The following is a 24,914-nucleotide window of genomic DNA, read 5'->3' as shown; positions in this document are numbered from 1 at the left end:
TTCAGTTACTATGATTGACGTCACAAACACAGTAAACGTCACAGAAATTGCCCTTTCAACTACGTAATTAATTTGCACATGAACGATAATTCTGCTAATACATCACAATACGTATCATCACATTGTTCGTTGATCATGAGTGCACAGCAAAAATAAAAATGTGCTGTTCTACCTTTTTAAAAACATGTTGATATTCTAAAATAAAGGAGCAGCTTTTATGGCGATTAAAGAACTCCAGAACTACAGAGTTTAAAAGGGGGAGGAGCCAGCAAGGCTGCATGGGTGGCCTTCTTGGTCGTACTCAGTCCCCCCAGTTCATCGTCTCACTACTAGGGATGAAGATGCCAAGAGAAAGATGAACCACTGCTGAGAAGTAGTGAGTAGTGTGTGTGTGTGTGTGTGTGTGTGTGTCGGGGGTCCTCACCACGCTTGCCAAACACGCTCCTGCTTTTTGCCTTTTTTTCCTGTCTGTCTCACTCTCTGCTCTCTGTGGCTGTCTGTCTATCTCCAGCATCCATCTGTGAAGATGTCAGCGACGCCTATTCGCTGAAGGCACAGGGAGGATGTGTCTCAGCAGGCAGGTTTTCCCCTTGAGCACATGACCCACGGTGGCCTTTTTTCGGGGCTAGTTTTGCTTTTGGTAATGTCGGCGTTCGTCCGCAGATGTCACTTACGTGACATCTCTGCTCAGTGCCGTCAACACAAGGCAAGCAAACGTGCAGTGGCGCTTCAAAGTCACCTGCTGCTCTGTTAGGGGGAACGAAGAGCTGTGATGCTGGAGCCGAGGGGAGAGACTGAGCCCACCGGCCGTGGGTAAGACACACCTCGAAGCGCCACATGAAAACATGCTTCTGCGCTGCGCCGCCAATTTCTCTAATGACATGCGAAACTACCGATTAGGCCACGAGGCAGCGAGCATGACGCACTATTAATATGTGTTCATGTTATTATTATAATATCGTTTCAGTTCACACAGTCTATCAGCGGAGGCGCGCCTAAATTAATTCCTGGCCACTCAGACCGAGAACTGGTCAGATTTAGTCAGGGTCTTTGGCTTGTGCCACTTCATTAACACCTTTGTCTTGAATATTCTGTGCATAGGAACACCCGTACCAACAGCAAAGGTGCAGTACAATGGGACGTAAATTCAGTATTTAATGAAGCATTTGAAGTATTACTAAGGACTTTTCTTAATGAGCTAATAAATCATTAGTCTTTTTTATATGCTTCACTTCGTTAGTCTTTACATAGCATAGCGTTTTGTATTTTTACCGTCTTCTCAATCTTGTACAGCTATGTGTTATTTTAATGCTCTAATTTTTATGATTTTTGCATGCACTGCAAATCAGAAAAAAATTTACCTTTTACTGGTATTTATCACAGAAACTTTAAATTAGTATTATTTGTGTGTGTGTGTGTGTGTGTGTGTGCAGAATTAGCTTACATTTACATTTACAGCATTTGGCAAATGCTCTTATCCATAGCGACATACATAAAATGTAAGAACTTAGTCCCAAACAGTTTTTCTGTAATGTTTTGTTTTTGAAATACATACTTGTATGTATTTTTTTAAAAGGAAGGTATTTAGCTTGATTTTGAAGATCTTTAGTGTTTGGACATCATTCCACCACCTAGGAGCCACGATGGAGAAAAGTCTAGACGAGTGCTTTCCTGGGACCTTGAGACATGGTGGCACCAGTCGAGTAGTGCTGGAGTTTTCTGAGAGATCGAGGTGCAGAGTGAGAATTGAGGAGGGACCTGAGGTAGGAGGGTTCTGCTGACCCTTCCTTGGCGTTGTGGACCAGCATCACAGGAATCCAGTGGAGGGTACTTGAGTGGTGTGGCAGAATTTGGAAAGGTTGAAAACAAGTTGTGCTGCAGGGTTCTAGCTGTAATAAAAAAGAACCGAGGGAGGTTGATTTAGAACACATTCCACCATAAAACGCCATGTGAGCCAGAGGGGAATGTCCATAACGCAGTGATCACAGTAGCGCACACACCAGAAGATGGAAGAACAGTGTGATAGAAAAGTAATGAAAACAGATGTATGTATTATGCATGCATTTTTCACAACTTGCATATCTATCTGGAAAGCTTCAAATCTGCTGTCTGTGCAATCAAATCACAGCGTTGTCCAGAGAATAAAAGATCAATCAACCGTCAACAACAAAATTACTACAAAATGTTGTCAGTTTGTAGGGGGCAGCCATATGTGTGGATGTAAAGTTACAGGAGCTGGGGACAAAATAAAAGTGTAAAAATATGAAATCATTGAAAAGTGACAGTGCCAACAATTTCATTTGATGTCAGAAGAGCTGCTGATGTTGTCCTCTCCCAGCTCTGTAAGCCAATGCGCGCTCTACGGACGGAGTGCAAGACCGTATTGCTGCTCAGAGAACAATAGGCTGATGAAGCACCTTGCAGGGTGCAGAGCGTGAGCTGCCAACTCTCCGTCCTCCGCCGCGTTTTATGCGACTTCAGGCCAGGTTAAGCACCAGTGCCAGTAATTACGGCAATAACTAACGTCATCTCAGCACACCCACGTCCATCCCATCCACTGCGACTCTCTGCCATCTTTCGCACACTCATATGGTTATACGGTTGCAGTCCAATTCCTACCATTTCACAACAACGACACCTATGTGGGCCCTATACGTTGTGTACGGAATACAACGCGGTGCGAGATACCTCGGCGAGAAAACAGAGTGTGGAAGGAAGTTAGGGGTCAAGTCATTCTTCATTTATCCCCCAAAACGGCGACAGGCACGCGCACCACATCACACTGTCTCTACTGTAGATGCATATCTCCGCCAAACATACTGTATATACTACAAACAGTTGTTGATCAAACGCACTCGGAGCTCTGTGCGACGAGCCTGCGTGTACGGGCATTAGTCACAGTTTCGCATTCTGAGCAAGGCCTTGCGGCTTTGCTGCACGTCCAAATTTCAGAATCTGACGCAAACCCAAGGGCTCCTGGCGTCGTGCGTCCAGAATTGCGGCCATGCTGCACTGTTTCAAGCACCAAAATTACCATAGAAACCCTCTGTATAAATCTAAAATATTGGGATGAGGTACAATAAAATGCAGTTTACTAATATCATAATAACTGTCAGCGAACCACCTCCTTTTCACCTGCTTACCATTACCAGACGCTCTCTGTGCTCATTCGCTCCACATTCTGGCTGCTTTCATTTTCATTAGTGTATTAACGACTAGTAATGGTGAAATACGCATGATTTCTGCACTCTGTGGCACTTTTCCCTTTTTGTGTGTCACGCTGGGCCTGGCTGAATGTCAAAAAGCTTTAATTCATGAATGTGTTTTCAACTTTTTTCTTTTTACTTAATTTTCAATGAATACTCACGCAATTGTATAATTTTTTTTATATTGCATCCAAATGACTTCTCAACAATTCATTATATTTAAACAGTAGCATTAAATGAGCCATCCAGAATTTTATCATAAACATGAAGATAAAGTGGCAATTTAAATATTTTAATAAGATTTAAATGTAATTCTTTTAATGTTAGTAACATATTTCAATGTATCTATATAACCACCTGAACACATGAAAATCAGATGTTTTGTAATAAATACATCTAATTTTTTTTATCCATTTGCGGACGCATGATGTTACAGGACATTTTAGTCAGCAGACGGAATAGAAGCAGACCTCAGTTTCAAAACCAAAAAAAAAGTGCATGTGAGATGTCAAAGGTCGCCCCGTTTCTTATTCGTCTATTTATGGTTCATTTTAATTCTGGAGATATTATGGTGCACTGTTAACGTTTGGTTGATCCCCTCTTTCTTCCAGACACATTTGGCAGCTCTTGGGTTGAATGGAGATCTCGTTCCCAGCACTGCACCAAGATGGTCAGAGTGCAGAACCCGAGCCACTCGTCGTTACTCCGCTGGGCTAACAAGCTGCGGCTGACGGGCACGCTCTGCGATACACTTGTGGTCGTGGAAGGTCAGGTCTTTCAGGCTCACGGTTTAGTGCTGGCGTGCGCGAGCAGGAAACTTGAACAGAGCCTGGTAGCCGAACGGAGCTCAGACCTGCCACACCGGTGCACCCTGAGCGACCTGTCACCCAGAACCTTCCAGCAAGTCCTGGAATATGTGTACACGGGGGCGGTGGAGGTGCCGCGGGGAGAGCTGCGTGAGCTTCTCACGGCAGCCCAGGTTCTGGAGATGGACCACCTTGTGAAGCAATGTCAGGTGTTGCTGAAGGACGAGGAGGTCACCACTTGCCCATCTCCGTTTAGAGGATCAAGGACGCATGACAGTGACAGTGAAAGTTTCGGGCCGAAGGAGACGGCCACATGCAACCTTCTTCTCAAAAAGCCCCGCCCACACCCCCCCTCAGCAGAAGCCCAGCCTTCCAGAGAGAGCGTAATAACCGGCTCCGCCCCTGAAGGTCTCTGCTCGGCTTCGCGGGGCCAAAAGGTCCAGTGGCCCTCGCAGGCCGCATCACGAAAGTTCCTCCTGAACTGCGGCGAGCTCATGGCGATACAGCCTATCCACCCTCCCCATCAGGTGGTGCCGTACCCGTACCCCTGCCCCTCCCCAGTGTACCCCTTCAGCTATCACCCACTGTCACCACAGCTCCACAGCACGCTGGTGGGCTACACCGGACTGCTCCACCCCTACCAGCACTTCCTGCAAGCTGGATCACGCCTGCTGGGCCACGATCGAAAGCAAGGCATGCTGGGTAAATGTCATCCCTCTCACACCACCTTGACAGGAAGTGAGCAAGAGGAAGTCGAAAGGTGAGACTTTGCATCATGTACATATAAAACAATGAAGCGGACTGGTTGATTAATTTGGGTTTTAATTTTGCTCAGTCCTGCTCATGTTTATTCCCTTTTGAGGCTTTTTCCCCTTGTGGGGTACAGAGTCTCTCATTTGTCCCTCATTTGCCTATGATGCACATGGCCCCTTGACTCACAGGTGCAGACACAAGTTTATAAGAGTGTGTTGAGTGTGTGTGTGTGTTGTAAGGCTCCCTCTCAGTACTTTCCAGCAGGCTTGTTTTTCCCCTAACCACAACGGCCCCTCTCCCACATATCCCATCCACAAGCTTATTTTCCGACCGAGCACCAGGACTTGCGGGCGCATACGTGAGTAGCAGTGAGGTCAATAGCAGGGTCACTAAAGGAACCTGCGGTTCATGCCGCCAGTAACTCGACAACAGGACAAATTGTGTACGAGCATCAAGCTTTTATATTACATCTTTATGGAAAATCAATTAGAACCCATCCAACAAAGTTTTTTAATGATCACATTTACATTATTATCATATTCTGAAAATATCGTTTTGATCATTTTATTGTGTTTTTTGCACAGTGCACTGTACAGCCCACTCAGTGTTCACAGTAAGGTGTTTTGGAGCAGCAGAAGATTACAGTGGAATTACTATTAGAATAGAGAGTGGAAGGGGGGGTCCCGCTCTCCCTCCCCTCCCCTGCAGAGCCGACATGAAAGATGCTGCGCCCCGCCCACGGCGGAGCGCGCGCTGTTTCACTCTCGTTCTTAGACGCCGTCTGCCCTGCACACACGCACACACACACATACACACACACACCAGAATACCCAGTCATTGAGCAAAGGCTCACCCGGCGCCCCGTATTTAGACTGCATATAGTCATCATCATCATCTTCATCATCCCCGCTCAAACTTTCGCAATCCGCCAATAGGGTTGCCAGATGGAGACCCACAACGTTGTAAAAATGTCGATGTGCACGCAAAAGAAATGTATAATATTCACAAATGTATTCTGTCCATGCAAGGACAAGGCTGCTTTTCCTACTTTTTTCTGTTACGAACCCTTTTCACTTGCTAACCCATAAAAACAAAGTCCAATCTGGCAACTCGTAAGGTAGCGCTTCCTGTCGTGCGACGGACGTTCAAAGCGACGCCTGACGTCATTCCACCAGAAAGTAGCTACACAGTGGCATTTTTACACCGCTCATTTATGATAATTATACTCAATAAAGGCCATTTATTAGTTATGCAGACGTGTGGGGGCTGACATACTATTTTGATGAGTATTTTGGGGGGAATGAAATTCAATTCTTTAATTCCTTTTTTTCTGAACTCCTTTATGAATACCAGCATGCCACCCGTCTCTTGTTTTAGGAAGCAGAGGCCGTGCGAGGAGAAGACGCTGCGCTGTCACTCCTGCAGCAAGGCCTGCGCCCCGCCGAGCTCCTCCTCGGGTAAACTCACACACTGTCCACACACTAAACGCACAAAATGGTCCCAGCCACCGCAGCTGGAGACCTTTCACCCTGGCTGCACATAAAAAGGGTCGCAGGCATCAAGTGAAATGTTAGTCAGACAGCGGGTGACCGGTTCTGCTGACGCCCCAGGTTTTGGGGCTCATGTTATGTCTGATATAATCGTATCTAAGCAGGCCAGGAAGTGCTGCCTGGGAGGTGTAAAGTGAGATGACAGACCAGAAAAAGTCCCCTTTTTGTGTTCCAGATAAACAGCGGTACAGTGCGCCTTAACGTGGTTTTGTGACAGGAAGGTCTCACACTCCTTATTTACCTGAGAGGCCTGCGAAGCAGCGCGGCCGATCTTATCTGGGTTGGGGAGGGATGAAAGGTCGCAGTGTAGAAGGAGGGGGAAAGAACGTTCCGGTGCGTGGCTGTGGTCACCAGGAACAGTACGTTCTACGTTTTTTTTTTTTGATGGAATATGTAAATTCTGTCATAATCAGAGTTACCGCATCTCTGTATGTGCAGCAGTGTGTGTGTGTGTGTGTGTGTGTGTGTGACTCTTGCTCCTGCTTCATAACTTTTTTTTTCTGTAAGCACAGTACTAGAAAGGTCACATTACAGTGCAGGTCAAATTTGAAGCTTCTTCAGGCAACTGATGCAAATCGAGAGAAATGCAAACAAGTCAATCAAATTAATGTCATCCACAGACACAGAGATGCATATTATCTTATTCATATTTCATTGAAATTCTGTTGCAGATTTATTATAAAGTTATAATTTAAGAGGATGGGGTCCATTTATATGTGCATCAGACTCAGGACATTGAAGGTGATTTCATGATGTCAGTCTAATGGGCCTGTGTGTGTGTGTGTGTGTGTGTGTGTGTCAGGTTGAGGCCCCATTGAGGCTTATGGGCATTCTCTAAAAGTGTTACACACACTTTACTGTTGTGGCTTTTCATCTCTCTTCAGCATCCTGTGTGTGTGTGTGTGTGTGTGTGTGCGCTCAGTCACACCATTGTTGCACCTGTACATGGACTCAGAAACACATGTTAAATAAAGAAATACAGATGAGCCGCACACACACACACACACACACACGCATCCACAAGTGTTAAGCTCGCCTCTCTGGGTTTTTCTTTTTTCAGGCTTTGTTTGGGCGGATGTGGCGTGCGGTGTGTGTTGTGTAGCGTTAGCTTCCACTGCGCATCCTTGATAACAGGGCTTCTACGAAACTGACCTGACAGAGTGAGCGTGTGACCACACGCTTATCTAAAACCTGGTGGTCAGTTGACAGTGTCTTTTTTCGACTGCGCTGAAAACCGTCTTTCTTCTACATTTCACACCTACTTGGTCCCTATTTAAGCCCTTTGTTAGATTATTTCAGTCCAGACGGATAATACCAAGAATATTATTGCAATGATCCCTCCCTGAAGACGCGTAGGTTCTGTAGGCATCTACAGAGCTACAGTGCCAAGCAAAAGAGATCTAATACGTCCGTCACCGTAAATAATTAAGTGAGCAGAACATGGACTGATGACGTTAAACTTTTAACCAAAAAGTGAAAGACTAAATATTCATTTTTCTTTTGTATTCTGGCAAGATTACATATGCATAATTTGTGAAGTGAAAATAGAGGCGTGCACCTGAACCTTCCTGGAGATCTTTTACAGTGGAACAGGTTCTTCTTTCCCTTTCTGGCAGTCCAGCGAGCAGCTCGTTCAGAAGGTTCTCTGGGCCTTCTAGACCTCAACTTGACCCGCAGTGTTCCATGCCGAGGGATCTGTCTGCTTACCTTTTTAGAACGCTAGAGGTTTGGTTAGAAGACCCTGGTGGTAATAGAATCTAGGTACAGAAATCAGAATTAAAAAAATCGCCATCACCAGGACACACGCTGATTATGGTCTGAAATGGCGATCAGTTCATCTTCTACTTGCAGTAACGCACATTTTTGGCCACTCTACAGGCCTCTGATGCCTGGTCTAAAATTAGGCAAAGTACTAAAACGCGTTCAGCTGTTTTTTTTTAATGCTGAAAGCACCGAAGCCAGTAATAAAAAAAAAAAAAAAACGACACTTCTCACAGGAAAACCAGAAAAAAAGGCAGGAACTCAAATCAACCCATCCCAGACCTGCTAAAAACCGCACCCGACTTGTCCCGAAGCCCGACCTTTAACCTTCAGTCAAGATGCTAAAGTAAACCCTTGCAAAACCCCTTCTTTGGTTCATCCTGCAGATATGAATTGAAGCATTTCTGAACTGTTCCGCTGCAGCCTCGAGCCTCGCGGGGACGGCCTGCAAGTCCTGTGGCCGGAGTGTGAGGGACCGGCGCTCGCACCGCCGCAGCCTGACCGGGGAGAAGCCCTACCAGTGCAAGCACTGCAGCAAGAGGTTCAGCCTCAAGCACCAGCTGGACACGCACCACCGGGTGCACACAGGTAACCGCGTCCAACGTGCGGCTGGTAGTAGCCTAGTGGGTAACATACCAGAAGACCCGGGTTCAAACCCCACTTACTACCATTGTGTCCCTGAGCAAGACACTTAACACTAAGGGGCTCCGGGGGGGGGGACTGTCCCTGTAACTACTGATTGTAAGTCGCTCTGGATACGGGTGTCTGATAAATTCCGTGCGTGCATTTGAAACACATTTTTGTTCCACCCCCCCCAACCGTCCCGCAGGAGAGAAGCCCTTCGAGTGCCGCCTCTGTGGCCAGCGCTCGCGCGACTACTCGGCCATGATCAAGCACCTGCGCACCCACGGCGGCGCCACGCCCTACAGGTGCACGGCCTGCACCGAGTTCTGCAACAGCCTGACCTCCATGCAGAAGCACCTGAAGACCCACCCCGTGGAAGACTTCGCCCCGGACTGGAGCATCAGCCAGACCTACCTGTACACGTGCCACGCCTAGGCCGGGAGTGGGAGGGAAGGGTCTAATTATAATGCTGATTTTTAGCTCGGATAAGCGGCATTACTGGTCGGTGGGACGGTCTGGAAATCCAGCCCCTGACTGACATCTTCCTCCGTTGAAGGGGGACGTTTTCTGCATTATTATGACAAGGGGGGGGAAAACTCAGTTATCCTTGCTGCTAGCTGCACAACATGTTCTATTTCTAGACGTGTATCTGATTGGCCGTGTTGCCAGGATCACATTCAGCTCCGGAAATCCCTTCTAATTGTGTCGTGTTACGCGTACTTCAGAATGCACATGTGCTTGGTTTTTTCTTTACATATTTTATGAACTGCAGATCCACGGCTCCGTCTGTTAGTAGGCTGTTTTTATTGTTGCTTGCAGAATGCATTTCAATTAAAAGGACACACTTTTTTGGACCAAATACATTTTATTTCAAAGAATTTCAAATTGAAGCTGCCCAACAGAGACCAGCAGAAATCCCATATATGGATACAATACTTTCCGACACTCCACATACCACGCCATTCTGTGACCTCTGCTCGTCAGAATCTTTTGTACATTTTTATTGTTTTCAGATATATTTGTTTTTCTAATGTTCTCTTGATTTCTTTCTACACCCACAACCTCACAGCAGTTTCATTCCGGACAGATGACACAGTTAGATGAATTAACGGTCTAAGCTATTAAAAGCCTTATAATAAAATGGCCACGCCCATCCCACGTACACGGGCAATAAATCGACGGCGTTAGCGTGGCTCGCACTCGCGCTCCTCCTGAATATTGTCTATATGGAAGCGCCGCGTCCTCCGCCGCGGCGGCTCTGGCTCCCCTTCTTCCTCCTCCTCCTCCTCCTCCTCCTCGAGGCGCGCCGCCAGCGCCTGCAGGTGGCGCGCTTGGCGCGCGCTGTGGCGCGCCAGCGGGACGCGGTAGGTGCCGTGGAAGCGGCGCAGGTCCACGCGGAACGCGCCCTTTTCCACGGTCATGCACGGCTCGAAGCGGGCGCCCCACTCGATCTCCGTCTCGATGTAGGAGGTTTTGGCCTGGCACATCATCCCTGCGGCCGCAAACAGAATAGCTGTCGTTTTACCACAAGGGGGCAGTAGCGAACCCGACATCAACATGCAGCACATCAATAAAATGAAGGCGGCCTGGGGGAGGGGGGCAATGTTCGCCAATCAGGGGGAATAAACGCTGTTTATCTGCCTGCATGGCAAATACTGGCGGTTATAGTTGAAGTGAAAGTGAAGTGATTTGTCATTTTTGCCTGATGCACTCCAGAAGGGGCGGTGGTGGCCTAGCGGTTAAGGAAACGGCCCCGTAATCAGAAGGTTCGAATCACGATCTGCCAAGGTACCACTGAGCAAAGCACCGTCCCCACACACTGCTCCCCGAGGACAAATTTCACTGTGTGCACTGTGTGCTGTGCTGCTGTGTGACGATCACTTCACTTTCATTGTGAAACACTGCACACAACGAAATGTGTCCTCTGCTTTTGACCATCACCCTTGGTGACAGGCGCCCGGGGAGCAGTGTGTGGGCACGGTAATTTGCTCAGTGGCACCTTGGTGGAATGTGGATTCGAACCAGCAGACTTCAGGTTACGGGGCTGCATCTGTAACAGCTAGGCCACCACTGCCCCAAATGTACAAATTTGCCCTTTAAAACGTACAGTTGTGTTTACATCTGGGCCCTCCAGGCTCTAGAACACTGTCTGTCTGTCTGTCTGGACGCCAGGGCAAAACTAAAGACAGTCAGAAAAACAACACTGTTGGCAAAGTGTATAAATCAAGGCCAACCGAGACTGAATCATGGTGAATTGACCAGTTTTCAGAGTGCATGGATCAATTTCATTTGATTTATTGGAAGGTAATGGAATGTAACCCATGAAGGCCTTTGGAACTTTTGTGGATCACAATATGAATAACCAGAAAGTCAAATATTGTTAAGTATGTGACTTGATTTTTGCCAGAGTATTTGTGTATTTTTTGTTTGTATTTTACTGTGCATTTTCATTTTGGCAACAAAAAATTATTTCACCTAATTCCTTATCAGGCTGCATTTTTACATATTTTACTTATTTTCACAATTTAATTCTTCTCAATTGCATATGACTTAGGGTAATTATGAAAAATGGTAAAAAATATTTGTGCAACGCGATATGAATATTTTGCACTCACTTAATACATATTAAACCTTGTTGCTCATAGGAACTGGGTTTCACATCTCCTCCTCCCATAGAGTTATCGAGGCAGTGGTTACCATGTTGGAATCATATTAAACTGTAAATGTGTATCTGATGAATGACTGAGAGTGAGTTTGTGTATGCAAAATTATTATTTTTCTCGCCCTTTTGCTGCCATGGTTCCCATGAGTGACGTGGGTTTTTTTTTTCTCGTCTCTGTTTTCGAAGGCAGATGTCTTTGCTGTTGTTGTCTGCGGTTTTCACAGTTGACAGATGAGTATGAAAACCATCCAAATTATTAGTTTAACTCAGTGGATTCATTTTAACAGCAGAGAACCATTATACATGCATCGTCCAGCCCTGTTTAGTGCACTGTATGTATAGTGTATGTATTTTGCATGATTACAACCGCCAACTCGATCTTCTTCTACCACAACTGGCAGCTATGGCCTGGTTTACCTCAGGACGTCTCTTTATTAGCTCAGTAATGATGGCTATGCTCGTTTTAAATCAGCTTGGCCTAATCTTATTGGCCCGCTGCTAAGAGCATTATCTCACCATGAACAACGTGATCCTTCAAATTCACATCTCGCCTATGATCCCCTCGATGAAACAGGCAGGTTCTAATCTCAGTTACATGTTCAGTGTGTCCCTGAGCATGACCCTTAACCCTGGGCTTCTCAGCAATGTTACTGTCAGTCATCTTTACAAGCTGTAAGGTGTGTAGCTGGTCCACATACCGCTTGAACCCGCACTGTACCTGTGGCTTCCACGATGCCCTCCAGAATGACGATAATCTCAAACTGCTGCTTCCGCAGCTGCTCAGGGCCCATCTCCCAGAAGGGGCTGGTGGAATCGATGGCGTGCTGGATTACCTGAGGCTCCACCAGGAACAGCCTGTCGGAGCCGCTCTCGTAGCCCAGGTTGACCTCTGAGTGCTCCAGGGGCAAGAACTCGCCCTCTGTGGTCTGCCGGGACTTGATGAGCTTGGCGCGCACCTTGGCGTCCACCATGTGGCTCTCCCGCAGGTCGCCCAGACGGAACATCAGGCACAGCTGGTCGTCGCGGTTGGCAACGGTGCAGGTGCGACTGAAGAGCAGCGTCTCGGCGCGCTTCTTGGGCCGCGAGATCTTCACGAACATGCAGCCCACCATGAGCGCGTCGATCATGGAGCCCACGATGCATTGCATCATGACCAGCAGGACACCTTCATGGCAGGCGGCTGAGACGGTGCGCGCCCCGTAGCCGATGGTGCGCTGGGTCTCCACCGAGAAAAGCAGCGCTGACACGAATCCATCCACGTTCGGATAGCAGGGTGCCTCGTGCCCAAGCGCTGCAGGAACTCGGGTGTCCATCTCCTTTTCATGAATGACCTCCAGGTCACCACGCAGCAGCGCGTTGAGGAAGTAGAGGACGGCGAAGAAGAGCCACGTGACAGCGTAGCACAGCATGAAAATGAAGAGGAACCAGCGGTACTGCAGGTCGACGAAGGAAGTGAACATATCGGAGAGGAAGCGGCTGGCCTCAGGGATGTGGCTCAGGCCCACGCGGCACTTGCCATCTTTGGAGACGTACCTGAGCTGCTCGCGAGCCTCTGGAGGACACGTCGGCGTCTGGGCCGCCTCTGTCTCCAGGAGCTTGCTGCGAGCCTTGGCGCTCTGCACCAGATCGTGGACGGGCGAGCTGGCGGTGCTGTGGGACGGAAGGCCGGAGATGCTACGCCGAGGGCTGCCGCTGCAAGTCATGTTGGGCACGCTGAGGGCGTGGCGTGGACACCAGCATGGCAGTCCATTGGGCTCGCGGAGGGAGCAGCGGTGTAGCAGGGCCAGGTCAGCCTCTGTGGGCCGCTGGGTGCGGAGGGTTCCCCGCTGCGGGCTGTGAGGAAGGTCGGTGGTGCTCTTGTGCCGACGTATGCCAGGCCTGTTAAACTCATCGGGCGTAATATCAGGCAGGGGTAACAGACTCCTAGCAGCAGGTTCTGAGCATTTATCCTCCACTTCTACCTATAGTGTCAAAAGAAATGATATTAACTCATGCCAATATGATCTTGCTTCCATTCCATTGTATAAATCTTAAAGGTCGTGGGCAACACATTTAAACACAACATGTTTACTTGTGACCCCAGAGCTGCCAGCTTTTAGCACTTACATTTCCATTTATCCAGAGCGAAGTCCTTTTACATTGTTCCTTGTTCATAATCATGATAAACGCATCCTTTCTCCAAATAGTTCTGTATAGAGTCTAGTTCTGCTAATTAGTGCTGTTATCATGGCCTTGCACCACAGCAGTGCAGGTTATGTAAAATAAAACTTATTAAGATATAATGGTTGTGGCCTAGTATTAAAGGGGCAGTGGTGGCCCGTAATCATAAGGTTTTGGGTTTGAATCCCAATCCGCCAAGGTGCCTGTCATGGCTGCCCACTGCTCACAAAGGGTGATGGTTGAAAGCAGAGGACACCGTGTGCTGTGCTGTGTATCACAATCACTTTGCTTTCAAAGCTAAAACAGATTCAAGGCTCTGGCAATTAAGTTTTAAACCAGTTCATTTCCTTTCTTCCTTAGTCTAACACTCGTAGCTAGTGCAAAGAAAGATGGGCTTTTAAAAAGCTGAACTTATGGGTTTGCACTGAGTTCTGACTTTTTAGGCCCCATTACAGCTCTAATACAAACTCTATAAAAGGGAAATAAGAACAAAATTGTACAAATGCCTTGTCCTTTTCAAGTCTTTAACATGTCCATCCTGTATCTCTGTGAGATCTTGTTCTGTGTAATAAAACCCCCCTTTGGTTTCACGGCATGCGAATTTCTTCATCTGTTGATGGTTTTCATGTGATCTGTGATCAGGTTTGTTTATTTAGCTGAGTTGAGTTTGGATGGACAGTACAGCAATTCATTTCACAATAGCATTGTCTTTTTTTCTGTGCTATTGCTGTTCCTATTTCTCATGCAGCAACCTTATTAAACATCTGGAACAACTTTACTCTGGAAATACTTCTGTACAACCGTCACTTGTTTATTCAGCACTTAAGGAAGGTCTGTACACTGCCATGCAAGGGCTTCAAAGTCAAAATCAAAGTCAGCTTTATTGTCAATTCTGCCACATGTACAGGACATGCAGAGAATTGAAATTACGTTACTCTCAGACCCATACAAGTAACATTAAATACAAAACAGTAACATTGAATACAAAGGTATAAATACAATTAAAAAAAAACACAATATACAATTTTAAAAACACCATATACAAATAAGGGCACATGGTGGAGAGTGCAAACAGTGTAGTTTAACAGTGTAGTTGATGAAAAAATTCTACTGTTACAACCTCACCAAAACTTGCATTCCAAATTAACGTTCTGTTGAATGATGAGGAGTTTTGCTGGTTCTGATGCATGGGATTTCAATAGATTCATTCAATTAAAATAATCTAAAATACAGATTTTTTTATGACAGTGCTTCACAGAATGCTTCACATTTTTAAAACTTAATATTCCTGAAAGTTTTTCCCCAGGCTTTCTTTTGCCCATTAATCATTGTGTTATTCATTACACACACAGAAACGACACCTCACTCTGACCTACATGAACCTATACTGAGGTTTGGATACTGATGTGTATTAAAAAATTAAATCTCTCTTTTTCTTAAACCCTATGGCCTATAAATTCTAATTTTCTGCTATGGGAGATTTGACTTGCAATTTCAGACAGAGTTGAACTGGTTTTCTTAAGTTCACCCAGTTCAAGACAGGGCATTCAACAGCTGGATGCATCGAGACCAAACACAATTTATTCTGACCTAAAGTGCTATGCCAAAAAGAAAAAAACATTGCAGAATACTCAATATTGAAATGGAACTAGCAAAACAACTGTCTCAGAGACATGACATAGGACTGGCCTTGGATCATTTGCCAAAACATTGGGAACGACCCACAGAAATCCTCAGTCAGGCTGAATTATTGATAGCAGAGCTGAAAGAAGGCCAACAAAAACTTGCAAGGCAGAGACCCTACCCTGTCTCCTTATGATGGTTGTTCTTGTTTCCCTCATTATACTCTCTTAAAATTTTATGCCTGGACAGGGAGGAACTTTGACCTGAGGAATTTTCTTCAAAGAATGTGTTTATTAGTCTCATATTACAAATGGTAAAAAAAAGTCTTTTGCTACTTACATTTACAAGATGAGTCTGGTATCGTACACCGTCATTAGGTCTGGACTGTGAAACCATGACAGACCGTGGCCAGAGGTTTGTGTTGTTGGCCGATGCTCGCCGGCCACTTTGTTGGTCCTGAACATACCCTGAAGCCCACCTGGCATCAGGCACAGATGCCCCTCTAGTGCGGGTGGGCTGCATCTCAGGACATGTACCTCTACAAAAGAAAAAAACATCATCACTGGTTCAGAAATTAATTACAAATTCCTCACATTACAGCTGACACACTGGTTTCACGTTGTTGTGTGTCTAAAACTGGGGGTGGATGTTTAGTGCATATCTTTTCAGGACACCAATTGTATCAACTGATGATTACATTATATTCATGATTATTCTATGTAATTTATATGTACTCTATCTACTCACATTTTTGTCTAAGGCTTTATTTTATTTTTTGTTGTGCAGTGTATCATTGAAAATGCAATTATGTGTTTATTGGCAATTATGTGTTTATCAGCATGCACCTCTGTAAACGTGGGTCGGATAGAGGAGGATGTCTATTCTCAAATTCCTACTCTGCATCTAGATAGGAATAAATGAAGGATCACGCAAGAGAAAAAAATGCTAGAACTATTACTGGATGGCTTTTTTTTTTCATTGACATACCTTTACAAGAAGTAATTCCATCCCTCGTTCCAATCCTTATACAGCAACACACTTAGATTCATCTCGGCACACCACAGCCACAGATTTAGTCGTGCTGGACACGCGATGACCTCTGCTGATCTAAATCTCATAACGATCCGTCACGTGAATATGCACTAATTGGCGAAGAGTTAATCTCATTAAATGGAACAGCTCCTGGGACAGGCGCTTCCTCTACATACATTGATCAGAAAATAAACAGACATTGGTCCATGTTAGTAGATGATGCTTCTTCAAGTGCTTACACCTAGTGGTTGAGGAAGCGGACTTGTCACTGGAACCGCCTAGGTGCCACTTGATCAGGGTACCGTCCCCACACACTGCTCCCCGGGCGCCTTTCATGGCTGCCCACTGCTCACCAAGGCTGCTGCAGGGTTAAATTTGGTTGTGTGCACCGTGTGCTGTGCTTGCTGCGTATGAACCTCAGTCAACGAGACTAATGAAGAAAAGACTCACTTCCTCACTCACTCACTTTCTATAACTGCTTAATCCTACTCAGGGTCACGGACAATTCAGACAAGAATCCTGTGCCAACGCGAGGAGAGCATGCAAACTCCTTTCTGGGCTTAGATGTAGTTGGTCCTTGGCCAGTTGGAGGTCATGTGTATAGCAAGCAGTGGGCCCGGCACAGAGCCACTCTGCGGCATAGGCAATATAGGCAAATGCTAAGGGCGCCATCCATCCAGGGGGCGCCACGAACAGAAGAAGATAAAAAGCAGCGTTCTGACTGCATTCACCCTCGTCCTTTATATTCATGCTGGTACGTGCTGGGCCATCCCTTATATACTCTCTGCCCCTGCCTGGCCACCCCCTTTGGACACCTCTGGTCTCATCAGTGCTCTCCAACGGTTTTTCAGTCTGTGTGGCTTTACGGCTTTACTGTTGGCACGAGACAGGACTGATGGTGGCACTCACCTTTTCTTCTCCGGACAATCGTTTTTCCAGACACTCCAAACAAATGAAAGGAGTTTCATCAGAGAACATGGTGTTACCCCAGTCCTCAGCAGTCCAATGCCTGTACTTTTTGCGCCCTCTAGTCTCATCGGTGCTCTCTGGTGGCCATGCCAAGCCAAGATCAGACTGCAGTACCAATTTAATTGCCGCTTGCAGAGAACTAACCTAATGAATGCACATGGATCTCTAACTCCCATCATTCCACCTACATTGGGGGCAGCTGAGGAGTGAATGGATGGGATCTCCAGACGCATCCTGGACACAATGTTCAGCTGACACAACACCATCACCCTTAGTGTGCAGTGGCGGTTCCGGATTGGATTACCTTCTGACTGCGGGTCTGTTTCCTTACCCACTAGGCCACCAGTACACTTAATCCACGTAAAGAAGACCGGTCGGCCCATGTGAACGACTCTGCACACCCCTTACATGTACTTCATCCTCCTGCCTTCTGGAAAAAAGGTCCCCTCACTGGCAGATTCATCCCACAGGCCATCATACACCTGAACACTCAGGGACTTTCCAATCTGGTCTAACACACACACACACACACACACACACACACACACACACACTTCATGTTCATCACCAGGTTCCGGAGAAACGTCGTGTCGTGTCACCATGTACCGTCTGACACGTGTGATGCTGCGTCTGCCCCGCTGGAGAGAAAAAGAAAAAGTTCCTCCGTGACGCCGAGAAGCCACGTGACCAGGGGGAAAAACGTCCACGACGCGCCGCGGAGCGACTGTCTGCCGGCGGGACAGCAGGACATGGAGGACAGGCGGACCCCGCACTCGGAGCGGTGCGAGGATCTGACCACGTACTGGCACACGGACAGATGCGTGTCGTGCGAGCAGACGTACGGGAAGCTTCCCGCGGGTAAGCAGCCCCGTCACACGAAACACGCGGACAAAAAAAAAAGAAGAAAGTGTTGTATTCACATATCTTCCCACCAGGGAGAGAGTTCACCCCCAACTGCGGACACGACGACGACGGGGGACGTCACGAAGCGCCGACGCGCCCGTGCGCGCGCGACGCGTGCTGCCCGCGCGGGTGGGTGACACTGGGACATGTAATCGGGTGGCAGGTGGACACTGGGTGTATGGCGACATGCGTGACTGTGACTGTGCATGTGGTTGATGATTTACTTTTACACAAAAAAAAAATATTGAAAATGTTTGTTTTTAGGGAAATTATTAGGAGAGGGACATGCATGAGGCCAACTGTGAGTAAAGTCTCGTTTTTAAAGGCATGTAGAATATCTAAACTTGTAAATGTTCTTTAAACTGCATTCAAATCAGAATCAAATACATATGTTAACACATGCAGTCAAAGTAAAAAGTATGTGAAACCCTTGATCAATTCAAATATAAAACATGGTTGTATCTTCGTGTAAAAAAAAAAATATGGAGCTGGTCTCCTGTGACTAAAGATCCACAGATCTTTAGAGAATTTTAACCATAATGAAAACATCAGTCACAATGTGAACCCTGAGCTCATGACGTTTTAAAAAGCTTAAAATTTAGGAGTCCATTTAATGGGCTAGAATGACTATATTGACTAAACACTGAAATATCAGAGTTTGAGCCTTTTAACCCCAGACGGGAATCATCACACAAAAGAGTCTGAAGAGCTAAAGAGCTACAAACAGGAAAAAAAGTGGTTTTAGTTTCAAGATTCAAGATTGGTATATGCTGTTTCACACAGAACCCCCATAGTGCAATTCTAAAAGAAAGAAAAAAATATATGTACATACACACTAAACTAAACTATACTAACTAATACTGTACTGGACTTTAAAAGTACAATGAACAGGACAAACTGGACAACATCATGTAAGATGCTTGTGAGTGGACATGTTGGATATTTCAAACGGGACACACAAGAAAAGACGAACATGTGCAAAATGAATTGAGATGTGTAAAATGAGCAGAATGTTAGAAGGTGTTTAATGTGTATTGTTGTTCACCAGTGTTCTGGTGATGGCAGTCAGACCTCTGACTGCTTGGGGGAAGAAGCTCCTGCAGTATCTGGCAGTTACAGTTCTGATGCTGCGTAACAGTCTGCCAGATGGTAGGAGCGAGAACAGGGCATGTGAGGGGTGGTGAGAGTTCTTCATTATGTTCTGATCTCGACAGACGAGGTGTTTCCCGTAGAGCTGAGAGATGGGTGGAAGTGGAACCACGATGATGCGCTCTGCTGTCTTCACTATCCGCTGCAGGGCCTTCTGCTCAGCGACAGTGCAGCTCCCGTACCAGACAGTGATGTAGCAGCAGAGAACACTCTCAATGGTACCTTGGTAGAATGATGTGAGGATTGGAGGAGGGAGGTTGGCCTTCTTCAGCTTCCTGAGGAAGTGTAGACGTTGCTGGGCTTTCTTGGTTGTGGAGGTGGTGTTGAGGCTCCAGGAGAGGTCGTCTGTCATGTGCACACCCAGGAACCTCACGCATCTGACGATCTCAACAACAGATCCATCGATGTGCAGTGGGGTGGGGACAGTTGGTTGACCACCATCTCTTTGGTCCTGTTGACATTGAAAGTGAAGTGATTGTCACACGTGATACACAGCAGCACAGCACACGGTGCACACAGTGAACGCAGTGGGGTGGGGACAGTTGGTTGACCACCATCTCTTTGGTCCTGTTGACATTGAAAGTGAAGTGATTGTCACACGTGATACACAGCAGCACAGCACACGGTGCACACAGTGAAATTTGTCCTCTGCATTTAACCCATCACCCTGAGTGAGCAGTGGGCACCCATGACAGGCGCCCGGGGAGCAGTGTGTGGGGACGGTGCTTTGCTCAGTGGCACCTCAGTGGCACCTTGGCAGATCGGGATTCGAACCAGCAACCATCTGATTACGGGGCCGCTTCCTTAACCACTAGGCCACCACTGCCCCTAAAAAAAAAACGCCAGACCGTGCCCGGGATTCAAACCTCACGCCCACGGACTGCGAGACCGGAGACCGGTGATATTGCCCCTGAGCTACCTGGCGTCAAGGTTGTTGACAGTCAGGTTGTTGCTCTGGCACCAATCCACCAGATGTTTCATCTCCTCTCTGTAGGCAGACTCATTGTTGTTGGTGATGAGCCCCACTACTGTTGTGTCATCTGCGAACCAGATGATGTGGTTTGAACTGTACCGCGCAGCACAGTCGTGTGTCAGCAGAGTGAACAGGAGTGGGCTGAGCAGCATCCGTGAGGGGAACCTGTGCTCAGGCTGAGGACCTTGGAGGTGTTATTTCCTATAGACACAGACTCGGGCCTGTCTGTTAGGAAGTCCAAGATCCAGCTGCAGAGTGGAGGTCCAACTTCCTTACCAGCTTCTGGGGGATGACAGTATTGAATGCTGAGCTGAAGTCAATAAACGGCATTCTGGCGTAAGTGTCTTTTTTTATTGAGGTTGGATGAGAGGCAGCCCCACATATGAATCGTCTCAGGATGCTTCACTGTTGGCACGAGACTGATGGTAGCACTCACTTTTTCTTCTCTGGACAATCATCTTTTCAGATTGAACAAACAATTGGAAAGGGGCTTCATCAGAGAAAATGACTTTACCCCATTCCTCAGCAGTCCAATCCCTGCACTTTTTGAAGCATTTCAAGCATTATCCTCCTTTTAAAGCATCCAGTCTGCTATTCTAACTCATTAAATTCAGAATGATCTCAAACCTTGTGCTCATCAACACTCTCCCTTGTGTTAATGCGAGGATCCATGAAATGATCTCAGCAGGTCCTTTGGTGGCAGGGCTGAAATTCAGTGGAAAGTGCAGTTAGAACTGGCGAACATATCTGTTCATGATGCAGCAACACTGAACACCAAAAATCAAGTGTCAAGAAAACGTGTGTGTGTGTGTGTGTTAATGGCTGATCAGTAGCTGAGACTCTCTATGACCAAGTAATACACAACACCAGAAGATTCCAAAGGGTTCACATACTTGACTGTATACTTCCCTAGAACAGTGTTTATGAGATTAGGTGCACAGTGTAGATTTAGTATGGCGTTAGAATGAAGGTGCTTATACCTAATCTGTCCAATCATAGACAACGTCAGTGCCAGCCGTGCTAAAGATTCCCCTTAAAACACAATCACTGAATGTAAAGTTTCCAGTAAACTATGGAATACCTGTTAAATGTGTTTTAGCAAATTGCGCATGTTAATGCAACAGTATTTCTACATAGAGCTCAATTCACAGTTGCCTATTTAATTTTGTTTTAATTACTATTTGTACAATCAGCTTCGACCTGTTTCAAAGGTTTTCATATTTCTTTTTTTTTTCTGTCTAAACCACAGCCAACTTCAGCAATAATGGTAAGTGTTCCAGGGCATTAAGTCAAACTGTGTAATGTCCTCCCTACTATATATTCCATGGTTGTGTGTTCGTGGTATTAGGACAAATTGGAAGTTGCCAACATTCTGCCGAGCCAGAAGCTACAGACCTGCAAAGTTTGTGTGGCCTTCAGATTATCTCAAGACAGTTTCATGGAATGGGTTTCCATGGCTGAGCAGCTCCATTCAGACCTTTTATCACCAAGACTTTCATGGAGTCAGATTACTTCGTTAGTTTATTGGGTGGGCGGTTCTTCCGGGGGCGTCTGCGCCCAGTCTGCTGGTTGGAGGTCGGTCCTGGTGCTGTGACAGTTTGTGGGAACAGATTGGGGACGGCCCCTTCCTGCACACTAGTGCATTAAGCACAGATGGAAGAATAATCTATGGAACTATGGAATACCTGTTAAATGTGTTCAATTTGCTAATCCTTTTTAGTTGTGCATGTTAATGCCACAGTATTTCTACATAGAGTTAAATTCACAGTTGCCTATTTAATTTTATTTTAATTACTATTTGTACAATCAGCTTCGACCTGTTTTAAAGGTTTTCATATTTCTTTTTTTTTTCTGTCTAAACCACAGCCAACTTCAGCAATAATGGTAAGTGTTCCAGGGCATTAAGTCCAACTGTGTAATGTCCTCCCTACTATATATTCCACGGTCGTCTGTTCGTGGTATTAGGACAAATTGGAAGTTGCCAACATTCTGCCGAGCCAGAAGCTACAGACCTGCACACTAGTGCATAAAGCACCGATGGAAGAATAATGTACAAAAAAAAAATCTATACACTCCGTCTTTCCAGAAGAGTCAAAGATGCTGTAATTTTATTTTAATTACTATTTCTACAATCAGCTTCGACCTGTTTCAAAGGTTTTCATATTTCTTTTTTTTTCTGTCTAAACCACAGCCAACTTCAGCAAAACTGGTAAGTGTTTTTTCAGTTCCTTAAACAATGCACCTAGGAAGGCAGAACGCTCCTGCAAACATCTGTGAAAAAGAACGAGTCGCTCTCAGGAGCTCAGTAAAATTCCAGGGCATTAAGTGCAACTGTGTAATGTCCTCCCTACTATATATTCCACGGTTGTCTGTTCGTGGTATTAGGACAAATTGGAAGTTGCCAACATTCTGCCGAGCCAGAAGCTACAGACCTGCACACTAGTGCATAAAGCACCAATGGAAGAATAATGTACAAAAAAAAATTCTATACACTCCGTCTTTCCAGAAGAGTCAAAGATGCTGTAATTTTACAAATTTTTTTGTTGTTGCACATTAAATTTTTGTTGTTGCACATTAAATTTTCAATTAAAAGACAAGTCTGTGTCTAATTATGTTTTTTGTTTTTTTTTATTCATCCCAGGTAACAAGCGTGCCTGTCCCACCAGATACCACCATGTCTGTCTATCCTCACATCGCTTGTATGTTCAGACAAGTGGGAAGAAATCTAAATACATATAATTTACATAAGTGTATTTGAGATGAATGCATGTTAAGTTATGAAGCTATGTTCTTTAAGCAATAAAAAATGCGCAGAATCAAAAATTTTAAAACCATCTTTTTACAGGGAGAACCAGCACTGTCATCCTCATCCTCATATTGTCTTTATGCCTGTGCTTCATCTTCATTAAGAAAAAAAGGTCAGACAACTTCTGGAGAGCAGGTAAGATCAGGCCCAGTTCTGTATTCTGGACTGAGATCAGTAGTGCAGTCCCAAAGTATCTTGGTTTTATGTGAGTCTGGGTTGTGCGGGGATGGTTTTGTCATTCCTCTACTGTGCTCGGCCTTGAAATGGGATCTTGTGGGTGCCATAGCCAGGGGAGTGTTGTGCTAGACCCTGGCTGGTGCTGATTTTCTTTTACACAGAATTACAGGATTTAAGGAATGTTTTTTTTTTTTTTTTACATTAGGTTAGCCTATTGAAATAATTTGGAGACCAGGTAACCTTATGTGGGTCACAGTATGAATTATTGGAAATCGAACCCAGCAACCGTCCCAATTTGTTTGTCTTTATGGGAAGCCGTGGTGTAATATTCAATGTCTGTGTTGTCTTGGTTACAGGGAGAAAATATGTAGTGGCTTTTAAACCCCGTCTTCGCTCCGAGAAGGACCTGCCCTTTGACAGACAGTCAAGCAGCAGCCTGTCAGCAGTGATATGCTCAGAAAGTGGCATCCAGCCACAGTCTGACAGTAAAGGGTTTAATGATGTCATGGGTAAGTGGCGGAAACAATATTTCCATTCTCAAATGAGTGAAAGAGCGATGGTCTGCAAGCGAACAGAGCGTTCCCTGTCTGTGCGCTATGAACGTAAAGAAGGGTTTGGGAATTTTAAGAAAGTTTCTTTTGTTTCCAAGTAGTTTTGTCAGGAGCACAGACAAGGTTACCAGTGAAATAAAGATGACCGAAAATGAACATCAAACGCTCAGTTCGGTTCGTTCAGATTATGATAATGTTCAGCAGAGGACCACTCTGAAAACGCCTAAAGAAGTCAACTACAGAACAAAGCCTATCATGGGGATGTATGGGTGTTGTTCTTTATTTAGTTATATCGCCACATTTACATTACTTGTGGATAGATAAATCATTGCATGAGCAGATACATTTATTCTGTTTTTTGCACTACTAGTTATGATATATTTTATATATTCTGCATCTGCTGGCTGGCTGGCTCCAAATGACATCTTATTGTTCAATGTTCAGAAGCTTCAGCTGGATGTTCTTTATAATGGCTTGGGGACAGTTCTGTTGCCCCCTTAGCATGACTGTGGTGATGGATGTGCAAACAGATGGGGAGGGTATGCAAGTTTGCCAAGTCCTGCTGTGGAGATGTATGATTTATATCAGGTCTCCTCATCTCATCATGGCAGCTTCTGCAGTGCAGGAGGCCCCACTGCAGATGCTCCTGAACAACCTGGATGTGCTGGAGGAGCTTTTCATCTTGCTGGACCCAGATAGCAAAGGCGTGAAGAGCACCCGCCACCTGGCCACTCGATGCGACTTCTCCTCCACCTGGATCAACTACATCTACTCCATGAAGGACAGCAAGAGCCCCTTGGTGGCAGTGCTGGAGGCAGTGGCCACCCGTTCCCCCGAGTGGACGGTGGGGCACCTGGCGAAGCAGCTCAGGGAGATGAACCGCAACGACGCCGTAGCCGTCCTGGGCAAGCTCTCAGTGTCACGGGAGGCGGAAGCCGGGAATTCTGGGCAGAAGGCCGGATGCTAGTTCTTAGGTAATAAAAATACAAGGCGTGTGCTACGATGAAAATGTTCAACCCTGACATGAGGAAATACATAGATAATAATAATAAAAAATGGCCGCTATAACAAATGGTTTTATGAAGGATGGAATGTGCATGAAATGTTTTATGAATTAAAAAAAAAAACATTAACGAATTATGTGATTCCAATTACAGATGTATGTATTTTATATACAGTATATCTATAAAAACACCTATTAAGCTGTGT

At 45.8% G+C, this 24,914-nt stretch overlaps 3 protein-coding genes across 8 annotated transcripts; 2 read left to right on the top strand and 1 right to left on the bottom strand.

Annotated features, from left to right (window-relative positions):
- The first annotated feature begins 216 nt into the window (after nucleotides 1-216).
- zbtb32 (zinc finger and BTB domain containing 32) lies at nucleotides 217-9,988 on the top strand. 3 transcript variants are annotated; one of them, XM_028979030.1, is made up of 6 exons: nucleotides 337-376; nucleotides 512-813; nucleotides 3,818-4,772; nucleotides 6,143-6,222; nucleotides 8,500-8,664; nucleotides 8,906-9,988. In XM_028979030.1, exons 3-6 carry the CDS (start codon nucleotides 3,874-3,876, stop codon nucleotides 9,133-9,135), a joined length of 1,374 nt encoding a protein of 457 aa, XP_028834863.1. In that variant the 5' UTR covers nucleotides 337-376; nucleotides 512-813; nucleotides 3,818-3,873; the 3' UTR covers nucleotides 9,136-9,988. The 3 variants fall into 3 exon arrangements, with proteins under 3 accessions (XP_028834862.1, XP_028834863.1, XP_028834861.1); XM_028979028.1 differs by having other exon boundaries at nucleotides 6,119-6,222; XM_028979029.1 differs by lacking the exon at nucleotides 512-813 and having other exon boundaries at nucleotides 217-376; nucleotides 6,119-6,222.
- Nucleotides 9,552-16,413, bottom strand: kcnj20 (potassium inwardly rectifying channel subfamily J member 20). 3 transcript variants are annotated; one of them, XM_028979024.1, is made up of 4 exons: nucleotides 16,133-16,413; nucleotides 15,485-15,683; nucleotides 12,081-13,323; nucleotides 9,552-10,192 (listed from the first exon to the last, which is right to left on the bottom strand). In XM_028979024.1, exons 2-4 carry the CDS (start codon nucleotides 15,665-15,667, stop codon nucleotides 9,885-9,887), a joined length of 1,734 nt encoding a protein of 577 aa, XP_028834857.1. In that variant the 5' UTR covers nucleotides 15,668-15,683; nucleotides 16,133-16,413; the 3' UTR covers nucleotides 9,552-9,884. The 3 variants fall into 3 exon arrangements, with proteins under 3 accessions (XP_028834857.1, XP_028834860.1, XP_028834859.1); XM_028979027.1 differs by having other exon boundaries at nucleotides 10,093-10,192; nucleotides 12,196-13,323; nucleotides 16,133-16,410; XM_028979026.1 differs by having other exon boundaries at nucleotides 10,153-10,192; nucleotides 12,061-13,323; nucleotides 16,133-16,411.
- A 1,137-nt stretch (nucleotides 16,414-17,550) lies between these two features.
- Nucleotides 17,551-24,911, top strand: igflr1 (IGF-like family receptor 1). Of its 2 annotated transcripts, none has more exons than XM_028979031.1 (10): nucleotides 17,551-18,004; nucleotides 18,082-18,178; nucleotides 18,314-18,374; nucleotides 21,421-21,438; nucleotides 22,038-22,055; nucleotides 22,363-22,380; nucleotides 22,813-22,870; nucleotides 23,017-23,112; nucleotides 23,511-23,663; nucleotides 24,317-24,911. In XM_028979031.1, the coding sequence occupies exons 1-10, from the start codon at nucleotides 17,704-17,706 to the stop codon at nucleotides 24,670-24,672; spliced, it is 1,176 nt and encodes a 391-aa protein (XP_028834864.1). In that variant the 5' UTR covers nucleotides 17,551-17,703; the 3' UTR covers nucleotides 24,673-24,911. The 2 variants fall into 2 exon arrangements, with proteins under 2 accessions (XP_028834864.1, XP_028834865.1); XM_028979032.1 differs by having other exon boundaries at nucleotides 17,555-18,004; nucleotides 18,314-18,350.
- Nucleotides 24,912-24,914: the final 3 nt, after the last annotated feature.

Source organism: Denticeps clupeoides, chromosome 5, assembly GCF_900700375.1.
Source record: "Denticeps clupeoides chromosome 5, fDenClu1.1, whole genome shotgun sequence".
In the NCBI taxonomy this organism is placed as follows: Eukaryota; Metazoa; Chordata; class Actinopteri; order Clupeiformes; family Denticipitidae; genus Denticeps; species Denticeps clupeoides.
This window is presented reverse-complemented; position numbering and strand designations above follow the sequence as displayed.